Source organism: Atta cephalotes (assembly GCF_000143395.1).
Source record: "Atta cephalotes unplaced genomic scaffold scaffold00005, whole genome shotgun sequence".
NCBI classification, from domain to species: domain Eukaryota; kingdom Metazoa; phylum Arthropoda; class Insecta; order Hymenoptera; family Formicidae; genus Atta; species Atta cephalotes.
In genome coordinates this window covers 7,429,181-7,450,666 of record NW_012130069.1, presented here as the reverse complement: position 1 = coordinate 7,450,666, position 21,486 = coordinate 7,429,181, and the positions used below count along the sequence as shown (strand labels likewise).

The window sequence follows — 21,486 nt, the reverse complement described above, 5'->3', positions numbered from 1 at the left end:
ATATATATATATATATATATATATATATATATGTATATATATATATATATATAAAACATAAATCATTATTTCAATTATACTTATTTCAATATACACTCATAACGTTCTCAGCTTCAATACAGGGCACATTAATAGAGATAAATTAAAATCTTGTAGTACGTATTATTGGATTCACATAAATTTTTCATATCTTTCGAAAAATATTTAAAATACTTTAATAAATAAATAATTAAAAAATAAAATATTTTGTATCCTATACATTAATAATTTAACTTAACAAAAAAAATTTTTTTTTTCTTATTTATTTTTTTATGGCTTATTGAAATACAAAACTCATTAATAGGGATAGTTACCCTATATTTGTAAATTTACTGCATATTTTTATTGTAAAAGTACTGTAAATTTACAAACATTTCTAACAGATGCAGAACAGGTGCAGATTTTTATATTAATTTTCTGATACATTACCTATTTTATTTTCATTCTATCTAGGAAAACCTTTGCTTATAAAATAAGAAGAAAGAATGAGAAAGAGAGAGAGAAAGAGAGAGGGAGGGGGCCGAAATGTCTTTTAGAGCGGTAATCAGACGTGCCGAATGATCATAACGCTAAGCCTTCGTAAGTTGGAAAAGTTTACGGGGATGTTAGAATCTCATAGAAATCAGAAACGCCGTAAGGAGGCTCTAAACGGAGAAGAGATTATCTTGCACTGCAGTGAAAAGCACGTGCCTTAAATGCCGCGTAAGGAAGGCCAACGTTGCCTCACTGTGGAGAGGGCATGATGCAGATCGTCGCGCAGATTGTTCTCATAGGCCAATTAATTAAAAGGCTTCTTCCATGGAGTAATAAGCCACGGAACAGTTGAACATACGGGGAAATTACTCCTAGAAGGGTTACTAACTAACGAGGGTTATTGAATCGATTCGTGAAGACAATTATCAATTAAAAATTTATTTAACGTTTATATTATGATGACGTGTAGTTTTTTGAAAGAAATGCATCATCAAATGTTAGTTTTTACAAATCTAATATGTGCTGCTAAAATTATAATATAAGAAGCTCGCGCAAGATTCAATAAGATATCGAATTCTGAATGTAAATGAAAAAGAATAGCAAACAAGATGCAAATACGAAGTAAGGAAGTTACATTTATCATTAAAGTTTATTCTCAATCATAGATAACATGGTTATAGTCAGATGCGTAGTATGATATTGTCTGCCTTTTTATAATTTCAAAAACTAAGACAATCCGAATATACAATAACTTATATCTGTTTATCATTCCTACATTCCTCTATCAATGCAAGGTCAGCGAATGCATTATTTATTCGTCGTTATTTATCCTTAATTTTATGGATATCGATGCAGCCGTATATGGGAAGCAAATCATAACAATAAATTATACGATTGAGTAACAACGCACAACTCTGTTTCGCAAGTCCATAAATATAAGCATACAAGCCTTTCAGGAATGTCGAATATGCGACAAAGGAGTGTTATTAGACGATTTTGCGAACAGACGTTATAAATTGTATTACAAATCGCATTATAAAGCGTCACACAATCATGTTACGTTCGATATAGAATTAATATCGAAGACAAAGCATGTCGGAAACGGACGATGTCAAGAAAGTATCGATCTATCTATCGTGGCATCACAAGCATTCCTAAATGCGAAGCAATTTGATGATAACTCTCTTCCTTCGCGATCGTCTTCTACTCGTACTCGAGAGGATTTTTCTCCTTCATGAGACTTTGTTTACTGTTGTACAGCGCGTGTGTTTCTGAACCAACATTAGATCATCACGGCATAGAGAACCGTGTACAGGGTGTATCAATGCTATTTCGATGATCGTGACCGATCCTCTACAACAATTGGAGCGGCTTACTATAACTCCATCGCGTAGTTTTCAATTGACGTTCAATTGATCGTTACGCAAGAATTTAGAATCTAGATTCTAAAGAGATATAATCTTTAAAATATTTGGAGTAGAATCTAATTTTAAAGAGTGAAAAAAGTGACAATTGAGCCAGTGTCGTCAATTTCTAAGAATGAGATTTCATTTTTTAATATTATATTCCACTTCATAGATTTTAGAGAATATGGAAAGAAAAATTTAAACATCTTATATAATCTTGTGTGACTGATTAATGGTACGGATGGAAAACGAATCATATATCCGCGATATTAGATTCCATTCTATCTTGCAGTTTTAAGTTCCGTCAGACATGCACACGTCGCATTTTATGCTTAAAATGAAGTCACGGCGAATAAAGGGATCTATTACTTCAACCTTCAACTAGTATCCTCTTTTTCAAGTAACGTGACTGGTGTCACGGGGTCAGCGTTGACCCCTGGCCTAGGGATCAGGTACTTTTACCGTGTCGTTCGCCATAGCATCCGATGACCCCTGTGTATCAAATAGCGTGGTAAATACGGTGATAACTCGGTTCATTGTAAGTTGTTGAAGTTATACATAATCATTATTACTAATAAAAAAAAAAGTTGCTTTTTGTGTTGTCGTTTATTTATAATTATATTTTGAGTCATATATTTTAATGTTATTAAGACGTTGTTGTATATTTTACTTTTATAATATTCTAGCCAATGTGATTTACTGAATAACTTCTTTTATAATTAGTAATTGTTATTCCATAGTAATTACTATTCCAAAACATATATAATTTTAGACACACAACATTTTACACACACAACATACAGCTACTCAAACTATTGTATATAAAAAGTAAGCAAGCGTTAATTTTTATAACTAAATTTCTTTCATCTAGTATATCTATAATATTTTTAAAAAATAGTTTGAAAAATAGATATTTTTTCTTTAAAAAACAATAACGATTTTCAATCGAAAAAGGTTTCTACATTCAGTTAAAAGAATGTCTATATACGATTTATTCAAGAAATAAAAATAAAATATAATAAATATAATGTAATAAAATGTAATAAATAAATAAAAATACAAAAACGTATTGTGACTTCGAGATCAAAGAATCAGATCGGAGAGAAGCTGGTGTGAGATCGTACCGGGACACCCGGTATGTCCCGGTACACGGAGCTTGGACCCACGGAGCGAACGGGCAACTTCGGAGCGTCTGACCTCTGACCCAGGAGTTCTCTCCCCGTCCTCCTCTTCACGGATCGCGTTCCTCCACCCCTCCATCCTTTTCTTCCCTTACCATGCCGCGCAGTGCATACTCCGCTTTATACTTGCGCTTTAAGCGCTGTGGCCTCTTTTAAATAGCAGGCCTCTGCCGGGGCTATCTACGACGTCGTCGAGCGTTACGGATTCCCTTGGTCCTCGGGATGAGACAATAATAACGATAACGATCGCCCGCGCGCACAACTCAACGAAAAAATTACATCGAATCGTATAATAAGAAGAATGTGAAAGGCGATCGGCATTGACTTGAATCATGACGATTTCGTTTCTTCTTCGATCTGTCATCTTTTTCTTTCTTGAACTTTCGAATAAATCATTTTTTACGAAACTCACCATTCACCAAGAAATAAATGATTCAAGAACAATTCTCTATTATTATTTTGATGACAAGAAAATTGGATCTGATTGTACTCACAATTCCAAATTATTTAAAAAATACAGATGTGAATTTTCAAACTATAATTTAATAATCTATATATATAACACTTTTAAAACTAGATAAATCAAAATTTCTAAAACAGAATTGTAAATCGAAAAAAAAAGATATAAAAAAAATAATCATGTATAAATCAATGTCAATTGTTTTTTATATCCTTCTTCGATTCGAGGCGATATTTTGATTGCACCATTCGTTGTTAATATTCAATAATGTTAAAAATATATTTTTTTTACATAATGTTCTATAATATAATACACGTAGATTTATAACGTTTTATCTTACCGTGCACGTTTCAGTTTTTATAAATATTTACGATAAAAATTATTATTCTTAGCGAATTTAAAAATTCGAATCTGAAGTATCCTAAGTAAGGATATAAAGTTGCAGATTAATTAGGAATGGAGCGCCACAGTATATTTCTTTTCTTGTTGTTGTTACGTTGACGAACCAATTTAAATCACGAGTCAATATTTATATGCTTATAGAGAGAATCGGATACTTTCTTCAACTTTTCCTCGATCTTTCCTGATCAGTCTTCACTAATACTTCTCAGTGAAACAGTGTTATATCTAGCGATATTTTGTGATATATAAAGCAAAGATACATCATGTCAAAACGTTCCTGGGAGAGCCAGTATTACACAATAGAAAATGATATTAAAAGATGCAATATTTGTAAATGCATCTTTCATAAAAACAAGTCAATAGTAAAATTACAACAGCATATAATCTCTTGTCATTCAATCGCAGAAGTACAAAATATAGTACAAGAGGCAGCACAAAAGGCAGAACAAAAGGTGACAGAAAGATGAACAAAATCAGATTTTATATATTATTATATATTTATTGACTTTTTGTTTAAGTATTTTTTATAAGTTTTATTATAAATGTCCAAGTCAATACAGAACTGATTATATCAAAATTCGATAATTTATTAAATTTTTCATCTATTATTTAAATAATCAATTTGTGTGAAAATATTTGTATGTAATGATGTAATAAAGGATATTTTCTCGATACTGAAAAAATTCGGATATGAGATGCGCTTGGATATCCAAATCGAATAGTATGAGTTCTAATTAAAATTCATTAGATCGGGCAAAATTAATTTTCAGATATAAATATAGTGAAATACAGTGATAAGTATAGGCTACGTCCACGGATACGACAGTTCCATTGAATGGATCAATTTTATTTTTCAATATTTCATATCGCGGCCATCCAGTCGCAGGGAGTAGACACCGCGAAAAAAAAGTTAGCGCAAACCAATCAGCATATCGATATCAAATTTTAATCTCGCACCCTGTGTATCCGGATAGGATATCGATGTTACGGTCTGATCGTGAAACTACCCATTTCACGGACTGAACAAATTTTTTATCATCTCGTGAACCGATCTCCTTCCTTATCCATTTCAGGACAGAGATCCGTTCAGAAAATAGGCGATCAAACTGCTCAGTTCAATAAAGAGTTTGTCAGTTGATACAATAATTCCTATCAGGAAATACTTTTCACAATTGTTATACATAAATATTTTTATTAAATATTATTAAAATAAATATGATTAAAAAAAAGAAAAATAATTATAAGTCATTTATTCTTTCTGTTTACTTCTGTCCCGTGCCTGGCCAATTGCAAAGATATAAGTATCTGTACCTCTTAACGTTGCTCGTAGAATACGCAGAAGATGATCGATCATAAACTAGATCGGAAGATTCGGTTCACAAAGTTGACTTCATGAAATGATTGGTTGGGTGAACGGGACGTAGTGCCGATAGCAAATTAACTCCCGCTCGATTTGCGCATCGAGCGGGAATCCGGCTTACGTGTTGCGTGCGGATCCGCGCACGGAGGTCTGCCTTCGCGAAGTTTCTTGGAAAATTGTCGCGAATTAAATGCCATTAAATTTACGATTTGCGCGCCGGCGATTACGCAGCTTGCCGTCGAAGTAAAGGGAGACGTGCCTGGCCGTTACTCGCGGCGGTTACCCTCTGGTAGCATAATAACAGGGGAGGCCTCAAATTGTGGTCTCGCCCCGATATCCTCCCCCATCTAGATGGACTACTCGAGAATTTATCGGACGAATCGATCATGGCGCCAACAACGTCCGTAACCGAGTTAATTTAGGTAGCTTTATGTGAAGCACGATGATAAATTAATGGTAAATTAATGAAAACCTTAAGGCGCTTACTAATGAATATAGACACGATCGAGATTTGTTTCTTCACATGAAGTTTAACAAACAATGTCAATATTATTTATAAAAAAACTTAATAATTATTTATTTATCGTGGATTAATAATTATTTTAACTGAAACGATATCATACTATAATAACAACTATACGTTTCATAAGCGAATTAAATCCGACTAGCATTTTACATGCTGAAGCGGGCCCAGGCTGATTGTATATGTTAACGCAAGAAACGCAATTCAACAAATTGAATACCGTATCGCGAACATTATTTCACGCTATTTTCTGCGACTCAAAGTTCCTCTTGTGCAGGACGCGCAAGAAACTCCTGTTTTCCTCTCTACGGTTGTTCCGCGTTTCAACTTCGTTGTCCACGCCGTTTTTAGTCGTAATAGGAGAAACCGCACGTTGGTTCTTTGAACTATGCAATTACCTCGGTTTTGTCTTGCGACTTACTGCAGGGAGAATCATTGCGAGATCGAGCGACGGCGGCGGAACAAGATGACCGCCTACATCACGGAGCTCTCCGACATGGTGCCGACCTGTTCAGCCCTGGCCCGGAAGCCCGATAAACTCACGATCCTCAGGATGGCGGTGGCGCACATGAAAGCTCTCAGAGGTGAGTAACTTCGATGTTACGAAATTTTATTTACAACAATCACTTCTTTGTTTTTCTTCAATTACTTATCTGATAAAGTTAAAAAGACCTCAAATTAAGGTTGTTCTTTTTTAAAATCAATTTTTAATTTTAATTTTATTTTAATTAACTAAATAGATCTTTAATTAATTAAATTATTGATGCGCTATCTTTTTAGGGCTATTTTCAGAAATAGGTAAACTCTTGCAGACAAAATGTTTATTTCATTTACATTAAACAGAAAATATAATTTTATATTTCCGGTTATGAGCCGGTGGAGTGTAAAAAATTCACAAGTAGATCTCATCGCTGGTTGTGCATTACTGAATTAAATCAATAATTTATACTTTAATCGTAAAGATATTTCAAATTTGATTATTATGTTTATATAAATTCCTTCTCGAATAATATGGAGTGGTATTTTATAAAGTGATTTTTTAATTAAATGGTATTTTTATTTGAGAACTGAATTATTAGGTTTAATATCGAAAATTGAAAAAAAATTGTAAAAATGATTACTTTTAAATGATTGCCAAGAAACAAATACGCTAAAAATACAGTGGCAAAATGTTGAAGTGCCGCTCCATTATTCGAAGTAGAAAGTTCTCTGAGGGATTTTTCGTCGAGAAAAAAAAATGGTGAACGTCAATAACTTACGAATCACTCGTAAAAGTCATAAGCCACTTGAATTTAACTTACCTCTCGAGTCCTGAAAACTCGCACATGTCGCAAAGTTAGTAAATACTGGAGAATTTTTCTTTCAGTAGAATATACATTTTTTTAAATTCAGTTTCCATGCATACGCATTAGATTTGCTTTCGAAAGATAATGAGGATATAACTTCTCATGAATGTGTATATATACTTATTCTCAGTTTCATATTTTATTTACTCATTCTTATTTACTCATTCTGTTTTTCTTTCTACATTTTATTCGCTGTAATTTCATTTCAACTTAATTTAAATTTATCTAGTAGTAGAGAGAAGAATAACTTACTTCCCTTCCCCTCCCTCCTCTCTCTCTCTCTCTCTCTCTCTCTCTCTCTCTCTTCTTCATCCTTTCCAGTCATCGATAAGAAACGGTACAGTTTTCAACGCGGGACGTGACGATTAAGTTGCAGCGATGTTTAAGTTATCCGGCACGAGCGACGCAATAACTTGGACGCAACGCGAGATCTCGGTGCCTTAACATGAAGCCGATTAAATTACGGCCGTAGTCGACCCGCCATACGTTACGTTACGTACCTACGACTATCGATTACGCAGGGAAACACTCACTCGAGTCCCTCTCGGGTCGACGCGCGAGAACACGGATCTCTACCTCGGCAGAAGCGAAAATTTACGACGCTTTTAGAATACTTACACTGTCGACAGTGTAAATATCTGTGACTTCCTTGTTAAATTGAAGATGAAAAGGTCAATAATATTTCGCTTAAGTTTATGTCAAAACTTCAGGTGGATGCATACATCAGACATGTGTATTTAATTCATTAAATGTTACAATTATAATATATGAAAATTTTATTGTTAGTGATCGCAATTATTATCTTCTCGAGAAAACCTCGAATGTTGAAATGATTAAATAGATAATTTTGATTGATTTTATTTGAAAAACTGTGCAAAGAGTTTGCAGAGAGTATTTTTTAGTAAAATCATTTTGTGTAAAATTCTTGTTTTAAAAAATCGAAATGATTTTCGATGTCAAAAGAGAGCAAATAATGTTGCAATTTTTGCTGAAAATTTTGCTGATAATAAATTTGTTTGATAATTTTTATTCGATTATTTCACGCGAAATTTTTGTTTTAAAAGATCAAAATCGGTTTTGTTAGAAAGAGAGGAAATAATTTTGCAATTTTGCTGAAGATTTTGAAAATAAATTTGTTTATGAAATTTCATAAATAAATTCCATAAAAATTTCGTTATTAGAACAGAAAAAGTCAACTATGACAGATGATGGTAAAACTTGAAGATTCCACAGATATATATAGTAAATCCATAGGGATATCTATCTAACCGATTAACATGGACATTCTGAAAAAGAAGGATAGAAGGAGAGAAAAAGACGAGGGATGCACCGTAACGTTGCGGCGGGTTTCGAGTGCTGGTGGTCATATCGAATGCAGCGAGCGCGATATATGCTTCCGGTGGGCACGATGGGCGGAGTTGCGTGTCCCATCCGTCGGCGGCTGTCCCTTTGGTAGTTCTGTCGGGTATCTATCTATCTACCTGAGCCCGAGGGAACCTGCGGCCGATGGACGCGTGCTGCGTATTGTGCGTGAACGCGCGCGTGTATATGCGTGATTCCGCCGTGATTTCACCTAGGTATTGGTGGTGCGTCGCGTTGTTTATAGCCGCTTCTCCTCTTTCCCGACGACGTGGGCTGCTGCATACAAATCGCCCTCTCGCTCGGAAGAGAAGGAACTCTCTGTCTCTCTCTTCTCTCTCACCTGTGAAGAGAAAGGGTGGGTGGGGGAGAAGGAGGAGGAGGACGCTCGTTTACGCGCGCGAACGCCCCGTGCGTGCGCTATGTAGAAGAGTATTACGCGGTCGCAACGAGACGTATGTCAGTACCGAGCACCAGCGGATTTTTTATGACCCTGGGACACCGGAGATAAAAACTGCCAGAAGGCTGAAGAACCGTTCGACGAACGTCGATAGAAAAGACGACGCCGTTCTGTCGCGAGAACGATGAGGTCGGTTTTTTTTTACGTACACTTAACACGATGTTATCTCGTGGAGGTACTTAAAATCGAAAAGAGATAATCAGCAACGTTAATTATGTTAAATATGCATTTTTTTCTAGTTTTTACTTAGATACTGTATCATCTATAAATATCGAAATTTAATGAGAAACATTTTAGTCGTTTGTCATTAAATATTTATATACTAGAAACTTACAGTATCGAATAATTGAATGTAATGAATAAATTGATAATATCGGAAATGTTCGTGACAAGAATCAATATCTTGACGATCACAGTTGTTGTTCAACGTAAAAATATAAGTAGAATGCCTAGAAATGGAAATTAAATGACTACCAGTATGAGATTTTATACTAAAAATGTGGCAGATGTCGAGTAGCACACATCGATCTTAAGCGAATTTTTATTGGTCCAATTGAACTAGATTTTTTTGTTGCATAAATGTTTGTATTATTATACGGAAAAAATTTCATGAATTTAAAATTATGCATTTGTGAATATTTATTTATATTTTATATATATAAAATTAAGATATATATAGTTTCTATATATAGTTTCATATATATATATATATTTAGCATTTATTATTAAACAGATAGCGATAATTTTGTTTAAATATATAATAATTGTGCGATCCTCGCCTTTTTAATATATATTGAGGATTGTCAAAAGATAATTGCAATCTTATAATCTTTTTGTCCGCGACAAATGTATATACGTGCGTGTATAATGATATTTAAGTTTCTTTTAAATTTCTTCTTTTTTCGTGTATATTTCGAGTGAATATTTAATCGTAAAGATCTGTTACTTGAAAATTTTGATATCATCAATATGATGAAAACTGTATACAGATTCTCTTTACGGAAGGTGTCGAGGTAACCGTGGTAAGGTAACGTTGGACCGGCAGACATACCACATGGAAAGTAATGGTAACGAAGGTCACCGGGGGTCTTCCATAGATCTTGTTTGGAAGTCGTTAAAGTACCTCTTCCCGGAATTTCTCCGTATATCGGGGTAAAGATCGCATCGCTACGCGAGAGAGACGCTCTTTCTCTCTCGCGTCTCTCTCTGTCTTTCTCTCTTTCCTTCTCTCTCCTTCTCTCTCTTTCTCTTGGGATCTGCCGTCCGCTTTGCAATTCCGATCTTGCACCTCGATAGTTACCTCCGCTGGCGAGGTGCTCCGTCCTCATTTTTGGTACCACACCGTAGCGCGCCGCAGTCTTCGCGTCTCTTCGGAGGTCAACTTCGGAAGAAGCTATCGAGAGGCGATTTCAATATTCGATAGGACACGACTTGCTTAGGAATTTGCAGAGTGTTTTTCAAGGTTTCATGCTTTAAAAGCAATCATCTTTTCCTTGACGAATGTACTATCGAATTCTTTTTCTCGAAAACTTCAACCGATAATTTTAGAAAACGTTCAGCTTTATTAACATGGGAGATCTGAATTTTCACATCAAATAAAAAATTTGTAGCGAACTAATAAATTCGATATACTACATTTGTAATAAATCCAATCATATATATGTATGTATATATATATATATATATATATATAAGAATCTTAATTCCTTAATATACACTATGATTTTCTGATCTTTTACTACACATAATGGATCAATTTTGAATTAATTTCCATTATTTTTCAAGTATATAAAAATATAAGTAATTCGTATACAATATATATTTTAATATCTTTAGATATTTATAAAATTATGTATTTAAAAAAAATTATGTATTTAAAAAATTATGTATTAAAAAGGAGAAAGAACAAAATTTTATTGTTTCAATCAAATGTTCCTAGTATTTCAAAGAAAATAAATATGTATACAGACACAAATAATCCAATCGTGTGTACTAAAGGTTATAATATTCAGATAAAATATATTTATATTCGGATCTTTCGAATTCGCAGGCACCGGAAATACCTCCACGGACAACGCCTATAAACCGTCCTTCCTTACGGATCAAGAGTTGAAACACTTGATTCTCGAAGCGGCAGATGGCTTCCTGTTTGTTGTGAGCTGTGACTCGGGCAGAATCATCTACGTGTCCGATTCGGTAGCGCCGGTGTTGAACTACACACAGAGCGACTGGTTTGGCACCAGCCTGTACCAGCAAGTTCATCCTGACGATACCGAGAAAGTTCGGGAGCAGCTCAGCGCGGCGGAGCCACAGCATGGTGGTCGAGTGTTGGACCTCAAGACCGGAACGGTCAAGAAGGAAGGACAATGTAAATAAAGAAAAAGAACGAATCACTCGCGATTATTCGACAATTTTGCAGAGTTTCTATATCATCGAGCCAATTTACTATTAAATTATTTTATTATCTTGTTACTTTATTATTGTTTCATTATTAGATTATCTTATTAAATAATTTTACAGATGTTTTGAAGATTGTTAATTATAACGATACATCAGGATATCTCCTTTTTCTGAGAAATATATTTAGTCAGAAAGAAATAATGGGTCTTCCAATTGCAGCTTCGATGCGACTATGCATGGGCTCAAGAAGAGGCTTCATCTGTCGCATGAAGGTCGGGAACCTGCAAACCTCGGGTGACATGGCAGCGGCACACGGGCTACATCGTATGAAGCAAAGGAATTCTCTAGGACCGCCGGCGCGAGATGGCCAGAACTATGCGGTGGTGCATTGTACCGGATACATCAAGAATTGGCCACCCACCGGTGAGTTTGACACGGGTGTACTGAGTCGAGAGAATCGCATAAGATTGTATGTCGATGTGCTTCCCGGGTAACGGTCTCTCTCTTTCTTTCTCTTTTTTTCTCTTTCTCGAGCGCAACGTACAGCGGGCCCCAGCTTTCTATTTTAAAGCGGGGGAGACGTCGCGCTCAAGGAATACGAACGAACCGTTCCTGGAACACGACGGAACGCGTATACCACGTGTGTACTGTAAATTAAGAATTGCCGTGACTGAATTTTTCGACTCGGTATCGTTCGTTAAACATTCCGCATTTAATTTAAAGTGTTTTTTTAATCGATATTTGCTTTTGATCAGCTATGAAAAGTTAGTAACGCAGAAACTAAAAAAATACGATGAATTTGTATATTCAAATGATAAATCTATCTGATCTAAGGAAAGAAAGAAATATTATCAGATGTTTTTTTCATTGGTTATATATGTTTTTTGATCTGAAATATTTGTCTCTTCAGACAAATACTCGTTTCACCACTGAATGGAAAGTCACTATTAAAAGTCATGGCGAGGTAGTTAACGGCTGTTAACATATTTGTTTAATATTCATGATCACGTGCGTAGCCTTTTTTGTTCCGGTAGCTTTGTGGCAACCGCTGATTAATTCAATCTTATCGATTACGTTAAAAAAGAAAGATATAACGATGTTTTTGGCGCACATTAAATGTAATAGAAATGTGATAAAATGTAATAAATCGACTGCTTTACAACTTTCAAATTTTAAGGTGTATAATATTAATTTTTAATATAACATTTTTACATTTTAATTTCATTATAATTATAAATTATAAATTATTATTGACTATTATTACGATCACGTTAATATATTAGTATGAGATTTTTAACGTTTCTGGTAGCTTTTTAGTATGTAAGACGAATTTCGTAGAGCCGATCAACGGGAAATCATGAACTGATTCATGATTTTACGCTGTAGGTGATTTTGTTCCCCCATGTGTACCAAATGTGGGTCTAGGTGACAGAGGTCCCGGGGGCATTCAAACTGGTCCAGACGGTGTAGTTACGGATGAAAATGCCTCCACGCATTGCTGCCTTGTCGCCATTGGGCGATTACAGGTCACTAGCACACCAAATAGTAGCGACTTAGCAGGTTCTAATAGCAATAGCGGTAAGTATCATTTCATTAACAATTTAATTAAAAATTTTGGCTATTGCACACGGGACGTGGCAAAGCCATGTGTCAAGATGCGACACGATAATCAATCGTTCTTTCGCTCTTATGGAAAAGCGATAAATTGATTGGCTATCGTGTCATATCTTGTCTGTGCAGGAACCACTTGACAATAAAATTCACTTTATTCATATAACAATGCAAAAGCTTGTCGTTTTCATTATAAATTATGTTTCTGTTCGTTGTAGAATTTATATCACGTCATTCTGCAGAAGGTAAATTTACCTTCGTAGATCAAAGAGTTGGCGGAATTTTGGGTTATACTCCATCAGAACTTTTAGGTCATCCTTGCTACGAATTTTTCCATCCGGAAGATCTGACACATATGCGAGAGAGTTTTGAACAAGGTATTTCATATTATGCCTTACATATCTAAATGTGTTCTGCTTATATTATTAACCTGTGGCTCGTTTTCTAGTATTGAAATTGAAAGGACAAGTCGTGTCTGTAATGTACAGATTTCGAGCTAAGAATCGTGATTGGGTGTGGTTGAGGACATCAGCATTTGCGTTCTTAAATCCGTTTAACGAAGACATCGAATATATCGTCTGCACAAACACGCATGCAAAGTAAGAATGGAGTTACATTTAAAACCTCAAAAATGTCTTATATACTATATTTTTTATTTTTTTTTCTTTCACATGAAAAAAAAATACTCGCATGTCTTTATCCAGGTCGTTTCATCCTAGTAGCGACGGTCAAACGGAAAGCGAAGCTGTACCTGCATATGGACAACCTGGTCTGGACTATTCTCTTCAGAGACATCCTACCAGGGATCCGCTGTACTCCGCACATCACATGATGCAGCATCCAGCTGCTGTAGCTACAGCCAGTAAGACAATTATCGCATGTTCTCTATTATTTTTTACATATCAAACGTCAAACATTAAATGCATATTATTTACAGGTCCGCAACAACCGAGGCCGTCCAGCACACAGAACGTATATCAGAGCTATGAGACGACGCAATCGCCGATAGCTTATGGATCACCTGGACAACAAAGTGCATCTTCGTCGGTCTTAAGTAGGATTCAGAAGCCGGCTAATACATCTCCAACTCCGCAACCATGGGCAATTGGAAGACAGGTATTTAATTTCTCATTTTTTAATTTTTTTAGATTCGAAAAGTTACAAATGTCTAAAATTATATTTTCCAATAGCAACCTGTAACGGAAGGCTACCAATATAGTCAATTAAGTCCATCGAGATCACCGAGCGGACCGACGTATACTCAGCTTAGTAGCGGTGCTAGAACACCAGCTACACAGCAATATCATGCAGTCACAACAGTGCCTAATAATCCTGGTTAGTCCAACATATCTTAATCTTCTGCTCTAATTATGCGAAATTGCTATAATCAAATGTGCATTTGTCATTAGGTATGTGGGGTTGGCAGAGTCAACAGCATCAACAAACGCAGCAACCGGACGGACAAACCGGTGCTCAGGTGTCCGCGCAAGCGCAACCACCGCATCCTGGACAGGCCGGGCCCGGCACACAACCACAAGAGCTGTCTGACATGCTGCAGATGCTGCAAGATCAAGGTGGCTCGTCCGGCTTCGAGGAATTGAATATGTTCAACACTAACTTCGAGTAGCAACGAGAAAGGCGAAACGCCTCTGAGAAGCAGCTTTTACTTTAGAGGAATTATCTCTCTTCGAGGCTTTCTCTGGCTGTTCGATATCACTTCGGGGATTTTGATCTTGAGCGTCACAATCCGCACTTTCACATCAGCATCCGGAGGATCGTTCATAGAGAAAGAAGAAACGCGATTTAACAATTTAGCACCGCATATATAGACTCTGCAAAAACGATCGCACTGGGATTAGGACAGCCTAGTCTACTGGATTATTTACATATTATACATCGTATTATAACGAGAGATTTTTTATTCATTGTCATGGGTATCAGATGCTACTGTCATGCGTTCCGATTGTTTGAAATAATTATCTAAACGAGCATGGTTTCACTGGGAATACCATTAAAACATCAAGAGCAAATGTACTTTCATGACGGTTATTAATTAGTGCTCGAAATGAATATAATACGCACAGATGGGCTATCCACATTTGGCATAAGCTATTAAAAAAAATAAAGTTTTACATTTATAAATTTTACATTTGAAACTAAATGCGTAATCGATAAAGATACTAATAACTGAAAAACGCTTTCAATGCTTTCAGTGATTTAGATGATTGTACTTTAATAAATCTGGAATTAAATTGAAGTTCATTCTAATATTGAAATCTACTCATAGCGGTGAAAGTTGTGTATAAAGTTGATTGATTAGTTGAGTGAATGGCCTATAGATAAATATTCACGGCCTTGTTACAAGTATTCTAAATATATGTAAGCATCTGTGCTTATTATACAAATGAAGTAACGTAATTTTAATTTTCATAACAATTTTAACCTGTATCATGCGATTCGATAAATATTTAACGAAGAAAAAGAAAAATGAAAATAACAAGTGTACTCTAAACAATAAGAAAAAATATTTTTAAAAAACTTCTCAATCAAAAATCTATACACAAATCACGGTAATTTTAATACCAGCTTATCATTAGATTTATAAGGTTAGCTTAATTATTTTAATTTAGATCTTTGTAATTATAAACAGTGCAATCATAAATCAACACGCGATAAGAAATCGTTCGAGACATTGACAATGTACAAAAATTGTAATCCACCTTTGCTTCTCTGTGCAAGACACGTTTTTAGATATTCTTGAAGAAAAAAATATAGATAATGTTACATATACGAATAATTGCATTTATAAGTAACCACGTGTGACTTAGCGCGTTTGTACGTGTTTTAGTAAATTTTGACAAGCACATTGAAACGAAATTACAGCATATCATGATGAATTGGGAACATTTTTCACTAATATACGAACTATACATATACACATGATTTCTTTAATCATCCTACATCGTGACGAGAATAGTACCATCACTTTTTGACAATAACTAATATATTGGGCCTGATGCAGGCATCAATATTTATATGCGAATGTGTTAAGTATGAATTCGTCTCTATCAAAGAAAAAGATTATTTCATAAATCCCTTATCCATTGTTATATATTCCTTTGCACAATATCCACTCATATATTATAATTCCACAAGAAATTGATTATTATTATTTAAAGAGTGAAGGGTGTTAGAAATGCATATCATGCAATAAAACTATAAAAAATATTTTTAGTGTGTGTGTGTACATATATATGTGTGTGTGTGTGTGTATGATATATATATATATATATATATATATATATATATATATATATATAATCTTACATTACACAGAATGTAAAGAATTTAATAATTCTTGCTAGTTCCTTTGCATTATACTCATGATAACACAAAAAAGGCAATAAGATATAACAAACAGCATGAAATCTTCAAAAGGAATGATGAAAAATATAATACAATTTTTTTATTTAAATTTCATTTAAATTTAAAATACAAAATTTACAATTTCAATTTTACAGCCTAAGTAGCATTAATTTTTCTTCTTGAACAAATTGTCTTTTTTAATTTTACTTTTAACTTGATTTTGTAATTGCGTGAAAAATGCAGTCGAAGACTTCGCAACTTTATGTGTTGTTTCATTTAATTTTGTAACGTTTCTATCTTTAGTTATTTTCTTAACTAACGCAACCTTTTCTTTCTTATCTTTATACTTTTTAGCAATTCCTGGTTGCAGTGCTCTTAATTTATCCTTCTTTTCTATTGCTTGCTGTTTTGCCCGTTGCCTCGATTTCTTTCGTCTTCTCTCGCGCTTCATATCAGTTTTCGTTCGTTCTGATTTACCGATAAGATCGCCACGTTCTTTAGCTGGAAATAAGAATTAGAGTTTTATTTTATTTAAAATAAAAAACTCATAAATCAACGCAATAGTTTTATTAAATATAATATGATAAATACTTTTAATTTCTTCAGGCGCTAATAGAGTTGCATCAGTGGCTGTGACAGGTGCTACCTCTTCCATGTTAATTGCAGGTACATTGCTAATAATTTTAATCTCTGGTTTAGCCTAAAACAAAAATCGTATATATTATATATCTTATTACATATTGTATCTTCAAATACATTTAGTGCGAAACGCGCTACCTCGTTTTTCGATGAAAGTTAGAAATTATTAAGAATATCTCAAAATATAAATATTTTATAATGAGAATAGAAAATTATTTATACAAATTACAAGAATAGTTTCTATTTACAAAGAAACATTTAACTTAGAATATGTATTTTTTTTTATTATTAATATCTATATATTATTAACTAGATTACTATATTCATAAAAGCTCTGATTGATTTTTAATGTAAATTATAACAAATCTTACCATCTTGGGAGTGTAATGATAATTGGATAACGCATCCAATTTTGATATCAAAGAACGCATCATTTGTCGAATTTCATTATGCAACTGTGGTGTTTCTTCTTTTTTCTCATCGTTTTCTGGATCTAACGTTTGCTTTTGTCTCAAATATTCCTTTTCATAAATTTGTGACAAACTTTCCTTGCTTTTTTCTTGATTTAATATCAATTTTTTCTTATATTCTAATGGTGTCTCGATTGGCTTGAATTTTTTCTCGACATCATCCCAAGCTTTATCCTTAATCCGTTGCTTGATTATGTCTTCCAGTTTCAAAGTGGTCTCTTCTGTTATCACAGGTGCTGGTCTTCTGTTCACATCAACAACTAGAAATTCCTCCAGCAAGGAATTCTGTGGTCGATTTGAACCACTTACTTCACCTTTCAATTGCCATGGTTTCTCGCTAACCGCTTCATCTTCTAATTCTTTGATCCTCATTGACAGCCTTTCTTGACGAGCCTCCAAAGTAGATTTCGACTCTATAGCTTCTTCTATGTTTTCTTCTTTGTCTTTCTTATTAAGATTCACCTTATTCTCTAAACTATCTGTCTCATCTGAGTCATTCGTAAGATTGAATCTTACTTTTTTAACTGTTTGATCTTCATCTTCTTCATCAAGATCCATTTCCTCCTCTTCTGATCCTTGCCCTTCAGAATCTTTAATACTGTCATTGTAATCTGATTTTTGGTTTTTGTTAACTTGCTCATTTTCGCTTTCAGGACTATCAAAGAAATCAGCATATTTTATGTATTTCTCAATGTTATCTCCATCTTCTTCTTCGGAAACTTCATTAAATAAATCCAATGATTCATCATCCGATCCAGCATTATCTTTTCCTTGTTTCTCTTTTCTCTCTTCTTTAGTTAAATATTCATTTAGTTCTTGTAACTTGAAAAATTTGTCGTCTACAATGGAAGATTTTTTCTTATATTTTCTTTGTGAATTATTTTTAATTTCTACATTTTCGTCCTCTGATTCTTTCTCATCAGGTATGCCTTCAGCCTCTTGAGCTAAATTATCATTTTCAATCTGTATAGGTTCAGGTTTTCTGGAGCTCACTGGGATCGTCAACTTTTTACCTTCAGATAAAATTGAAATGTCGCTAAAAATGTGTGCTATCTCACTCTCATTCTGCAGTTCCAATTGCTGCCAAATTTGCTCCTCATCAAAGCCTTCTATGACTAATTCTGGTAATGCATTCGTATTTGTGTAAGATTTTTCTCTTTTATAGGATTGCTTCTTAGCAAAATCATAAATATTTTTTGTAAGGACTGCTACATTGATTTTAGTTTTTCTACTAAAAATGAAAAAAGATTTTATTTTCAAAAGACTTTTGCAGAATTTTATATTTAATGCAAAAATATTTTATATTCTTATTTTATACTTGATTACAAATTTCCATTAGATAATATCGTTACACTTACTTTAACTTATACTACATTAACATTATGGTAATTATACAGTTTAACACAATCACCTCAAAAATCAATAAAATTAGACTTATTCGATACGTTTTTTGCATGAAATGAAAGAATCTGACAAAAAAAGCGTGCCAGCTTTATCAGATTCTTTCATTTCATGCAAAATGCATCGAATAATCCTAATTTTATTGATTTTGGAGATAATTGTGCTAAACTATATAATTACCAACATTATATTACTTTAACATCAATATTTTAACATTATATTTCACTTCTTTTCTTTTAGCTAAGTGGTAATTACCATTAGCAATAAAAATTATTTTCTTACTTTCGAAATATCTTAGGTTATCATCAAGATTTCATAATACTTAACTTACCTCTTTATTTGTTCTAGCGATTGAATATCATCAAGTGTAGACATAATATTACTGAGAAAGACGACAGCCATTTTATATTATTTTAACAATAAACCTGTTTAAATGATATTTTATAATACGATCAAGCACGTATACCGCACATGTTCAAAGAGTTTATATTGATTTATATGTGCGGATGTGTGTGACACATGTCCTCTAGTTAGAATCCTATTTACAAGAGAAGCGACCGAGTTTGTTAGTATCGCAAAAATATTAAAAAGTACTAGAGACCGACCTCTAAAGGCTCTAAATGGCTCTTGCCAAAGAAAAACCTAAGAGAACATATGCCCAAAATCTGTAACTGCAAAATGCTGCCGCACACTACCGCCCTCAAAAGAAGTGGATGTTAACTACACAATAATACGTTCTCTCTCAGGTTTCTCTCTGCCGTCGATATAATTTCGTTAATCTCATTTTCCAATGTCGCATATATTATACAAAAAACTTAATGTCGTTTTCATTTCATACACAAGTGAGCGTAATGATTATTATCATAATATATTTAATACCTAACACAACATAAAACTCAGTGGAGTAGTATTGCTATATTAATATTTTGATTTAAAATTTTATTATAGAACTTTAAGTAATAAGTATATTTCTATACTTGCGCGGTGTTTAAATGATTCACAATTTATGCTTATTATTTTATAAGTTCGATTTTTCTTTCATATATAATTTTTTCGATAGTCTTCATTTATTTATCTAATTTTCGATAGCCTTCATTTATCTAATCGGTTTTTTAATTTTTGGAAAAAATATAATTTCTAGTCAATTTCTATTCAAAACACTTTGAAATTCTACAGTATACGTAACGTGAACTACTAAATACATGCTAACATCGTAAAAGCATTTGCCGAATGGGTACTTCTCTATCTTTATAAAACGCATGGTCCCAAATTCCGAAAAAGACTGAAATTTTTTGCGCAGGGATTTATATACCACATTCGGAAGCTTCGCGCTCATTGGCTGGCATGCGAGTGGTGGGATTCGTCGTTTGACGGCTCATAAATAGCCCGTAATTCGCAATTTCACGCTTTTGCGACTCAAGCAGGGGACGGGGTATGTCCTGTCATTTTAACGTTGAAAAGTTCGCACTATTCGCAGCTCTGTCCTCGAATCGATTGACTTTTTTCCAGATTCTAATCTCTGCTAAATATAAAACGTCATTGGAAAAGTTTGCAGCCCTGTCTTCGAATCGATTGTGATTTTTTTCTTCATATTTTTAATCTCTGCTGAATATAAAACGACGGAATCTCATAAAATATAAAACGACGAGAAACAGCACGAAAGGATTGTTCGTTGGATTTCTTTACTAAGGTAATCAATAAATAACTTTGTCTTTACTTCTCGTAACAGTGTAAATATCGCGTATTGTAAAGTACAGTACTAAAGTATAGTACTAGTACAGTACTAGCATACCGATTATTCAGTCGAAAGTATGTGGCGTCGTGTCGTGTCGTTGCGTCTCGCGTCGCTTTTTACGCGTGAAGTTAACCGCACGCGGAAAACCATTTCCCCATTTCGATCGCATTCACGAAATGCGGTTTTCATTCGCAAAATGCGGCGAATAGGAAATAACATGGCGGAACGGACTGGCTCTCAAATAAATGGAAACGCACGATCAAATGATAATTAAAACCTATATAATATCTGAATGTATAACTTAAATATATATTTTCATATTTAACCTCCGCGTGACTATAGATTCAGTAATCGCATATTAATAATCCATTCAAACGCGTATTTCGTAAAACTTGTTTGCGAAAGTATATCGCTTAAACAATTGACAATGAGATTTTCGAATATCAATCTGCAATACGGAAATAATATTTATAAAAGAAGAACGTATATTATAATATATATTATAATATTATAGTATATTATAATATACGCTTGCCCTTTATGATTGTTATTTTCGCATTTTGAGCATCAGATATATTTCAAAATACGGAAAATTCATGAACACGACGAGAGCGAGAAATGCAGCGTCACAACGTCGCCTTTGGCGAACGCGAAGTTAACCGCGTAAAAACGAAGCTCGCCTTCTTAATCTTAATTACAACTACGATTCATTTACACATTTCGGTCTGTAAATGAAACGCAAATATAATTAAGAGACGAGATTGGCATCGATCAAATAATAATTTGAAAAAATAATAATTGAAACTTATATTAAAACTATATTTGTCATTTATTGTAATACTTAGTTCGCGCAA

The 21,486-nt window shown here is 34.0% G+C and overlaps 2 protein-coding genes across 2 annotated transcripts in view; one reads left to right on the top strand and one right to left on the bottom strand.

The window, feature by feature from the left end:
- The window catches only part of LOC105626442 (aryl hydrocarbon receptor nuclear translocator homolog), a 35,932-nt gene extending 21,284 nt beyond the window's left edge, over window positions 1-14,648 (top strand). The window contains exons 3-12 of the mRNA XM_012207743.1: window positions 6,272-6,429; window positions 11,061-11,378; window positions 11,630-11,833; window positions 12,797-12,988; window positions 13,240-13,398; window positions 13,470-13,620; window positions 13,726-13,883; window positions 13,959-14,137; window positions 14,212-14,356; window positions 14,431-14,648. Of these exons, the coding sequence (XP_012063133.1) occupies window positions 6,272-6,429; window positions 11,061-11,378; window positions 11,630-11,833; window positions 12,797-12,988; window positions 13,240-13,398; window positions 13,470-13,620; window positions 13,726-13,883; window positions 13,959-14,137; window positions 14,212-14,356; window positions 14,431-14,648 (1,882 nt within the window). The remainder of the gene's footprint in view (window positions 1-6,271; window positions 6,430-11,060; window positions 11,379-11,629; window positions 11,834-12,796; window positions 12,989-13,239; window positions 13,399-13,469; window positions 13,621-13,725; window positions 13,884-13,958; window positions 14,138-14,211; window positions 14,357-14,430) is intronic.
- A 1,905-nt stretch (window positions 14,649-16,553) lies between these two features.
- Window positions 16,554-19,299, bottom strand: LOC105626441 (U3 small nucleolar ribonucleoprotein protein MPP10). Its single transcript, XM_012207742.1, has 4 exons — window positions 19,229-19,299; window positions 17,398-18,727; window positions 16,979-17,087; window positions 16,554-16,888 (listed from the first exon to the last, which is right to left on the bottom strand). The coding sequence occupies exons 1-4, from the start codon at window positions 19,297-19,299 to the stop codon at window positions 16,554-16,556; spliced, it is 1,845 nt and encodes a 614-aa protein (XP_012063132.1).
- Window positions 19,300-21,486: the final 2,187 nt, after the last annotated feature.

Coding starts and splice junctions, on each gene's coding strand:
- LOC105626441 (XM_012207742.1), bottom strand. CDS start 19,299: ATGGCTGTCGTCTTTCTCAGTAATATTATGTCTACACTTGATGATATT. Junction 18,728..19,228: donor TCGCTAGAACAAATAAAGAG/GTAAGTTAAGTA, acceptor TTTCATTTTTAG/TAGAAAAACTAAAATCAATG. Junction 16,889..16,978: donor AGCGCCTGAAGAAATTAAAA/GTATTTATCATA, acceptor TCTTATTTCCAG/CTAAAGAACGTGGCGATCTT.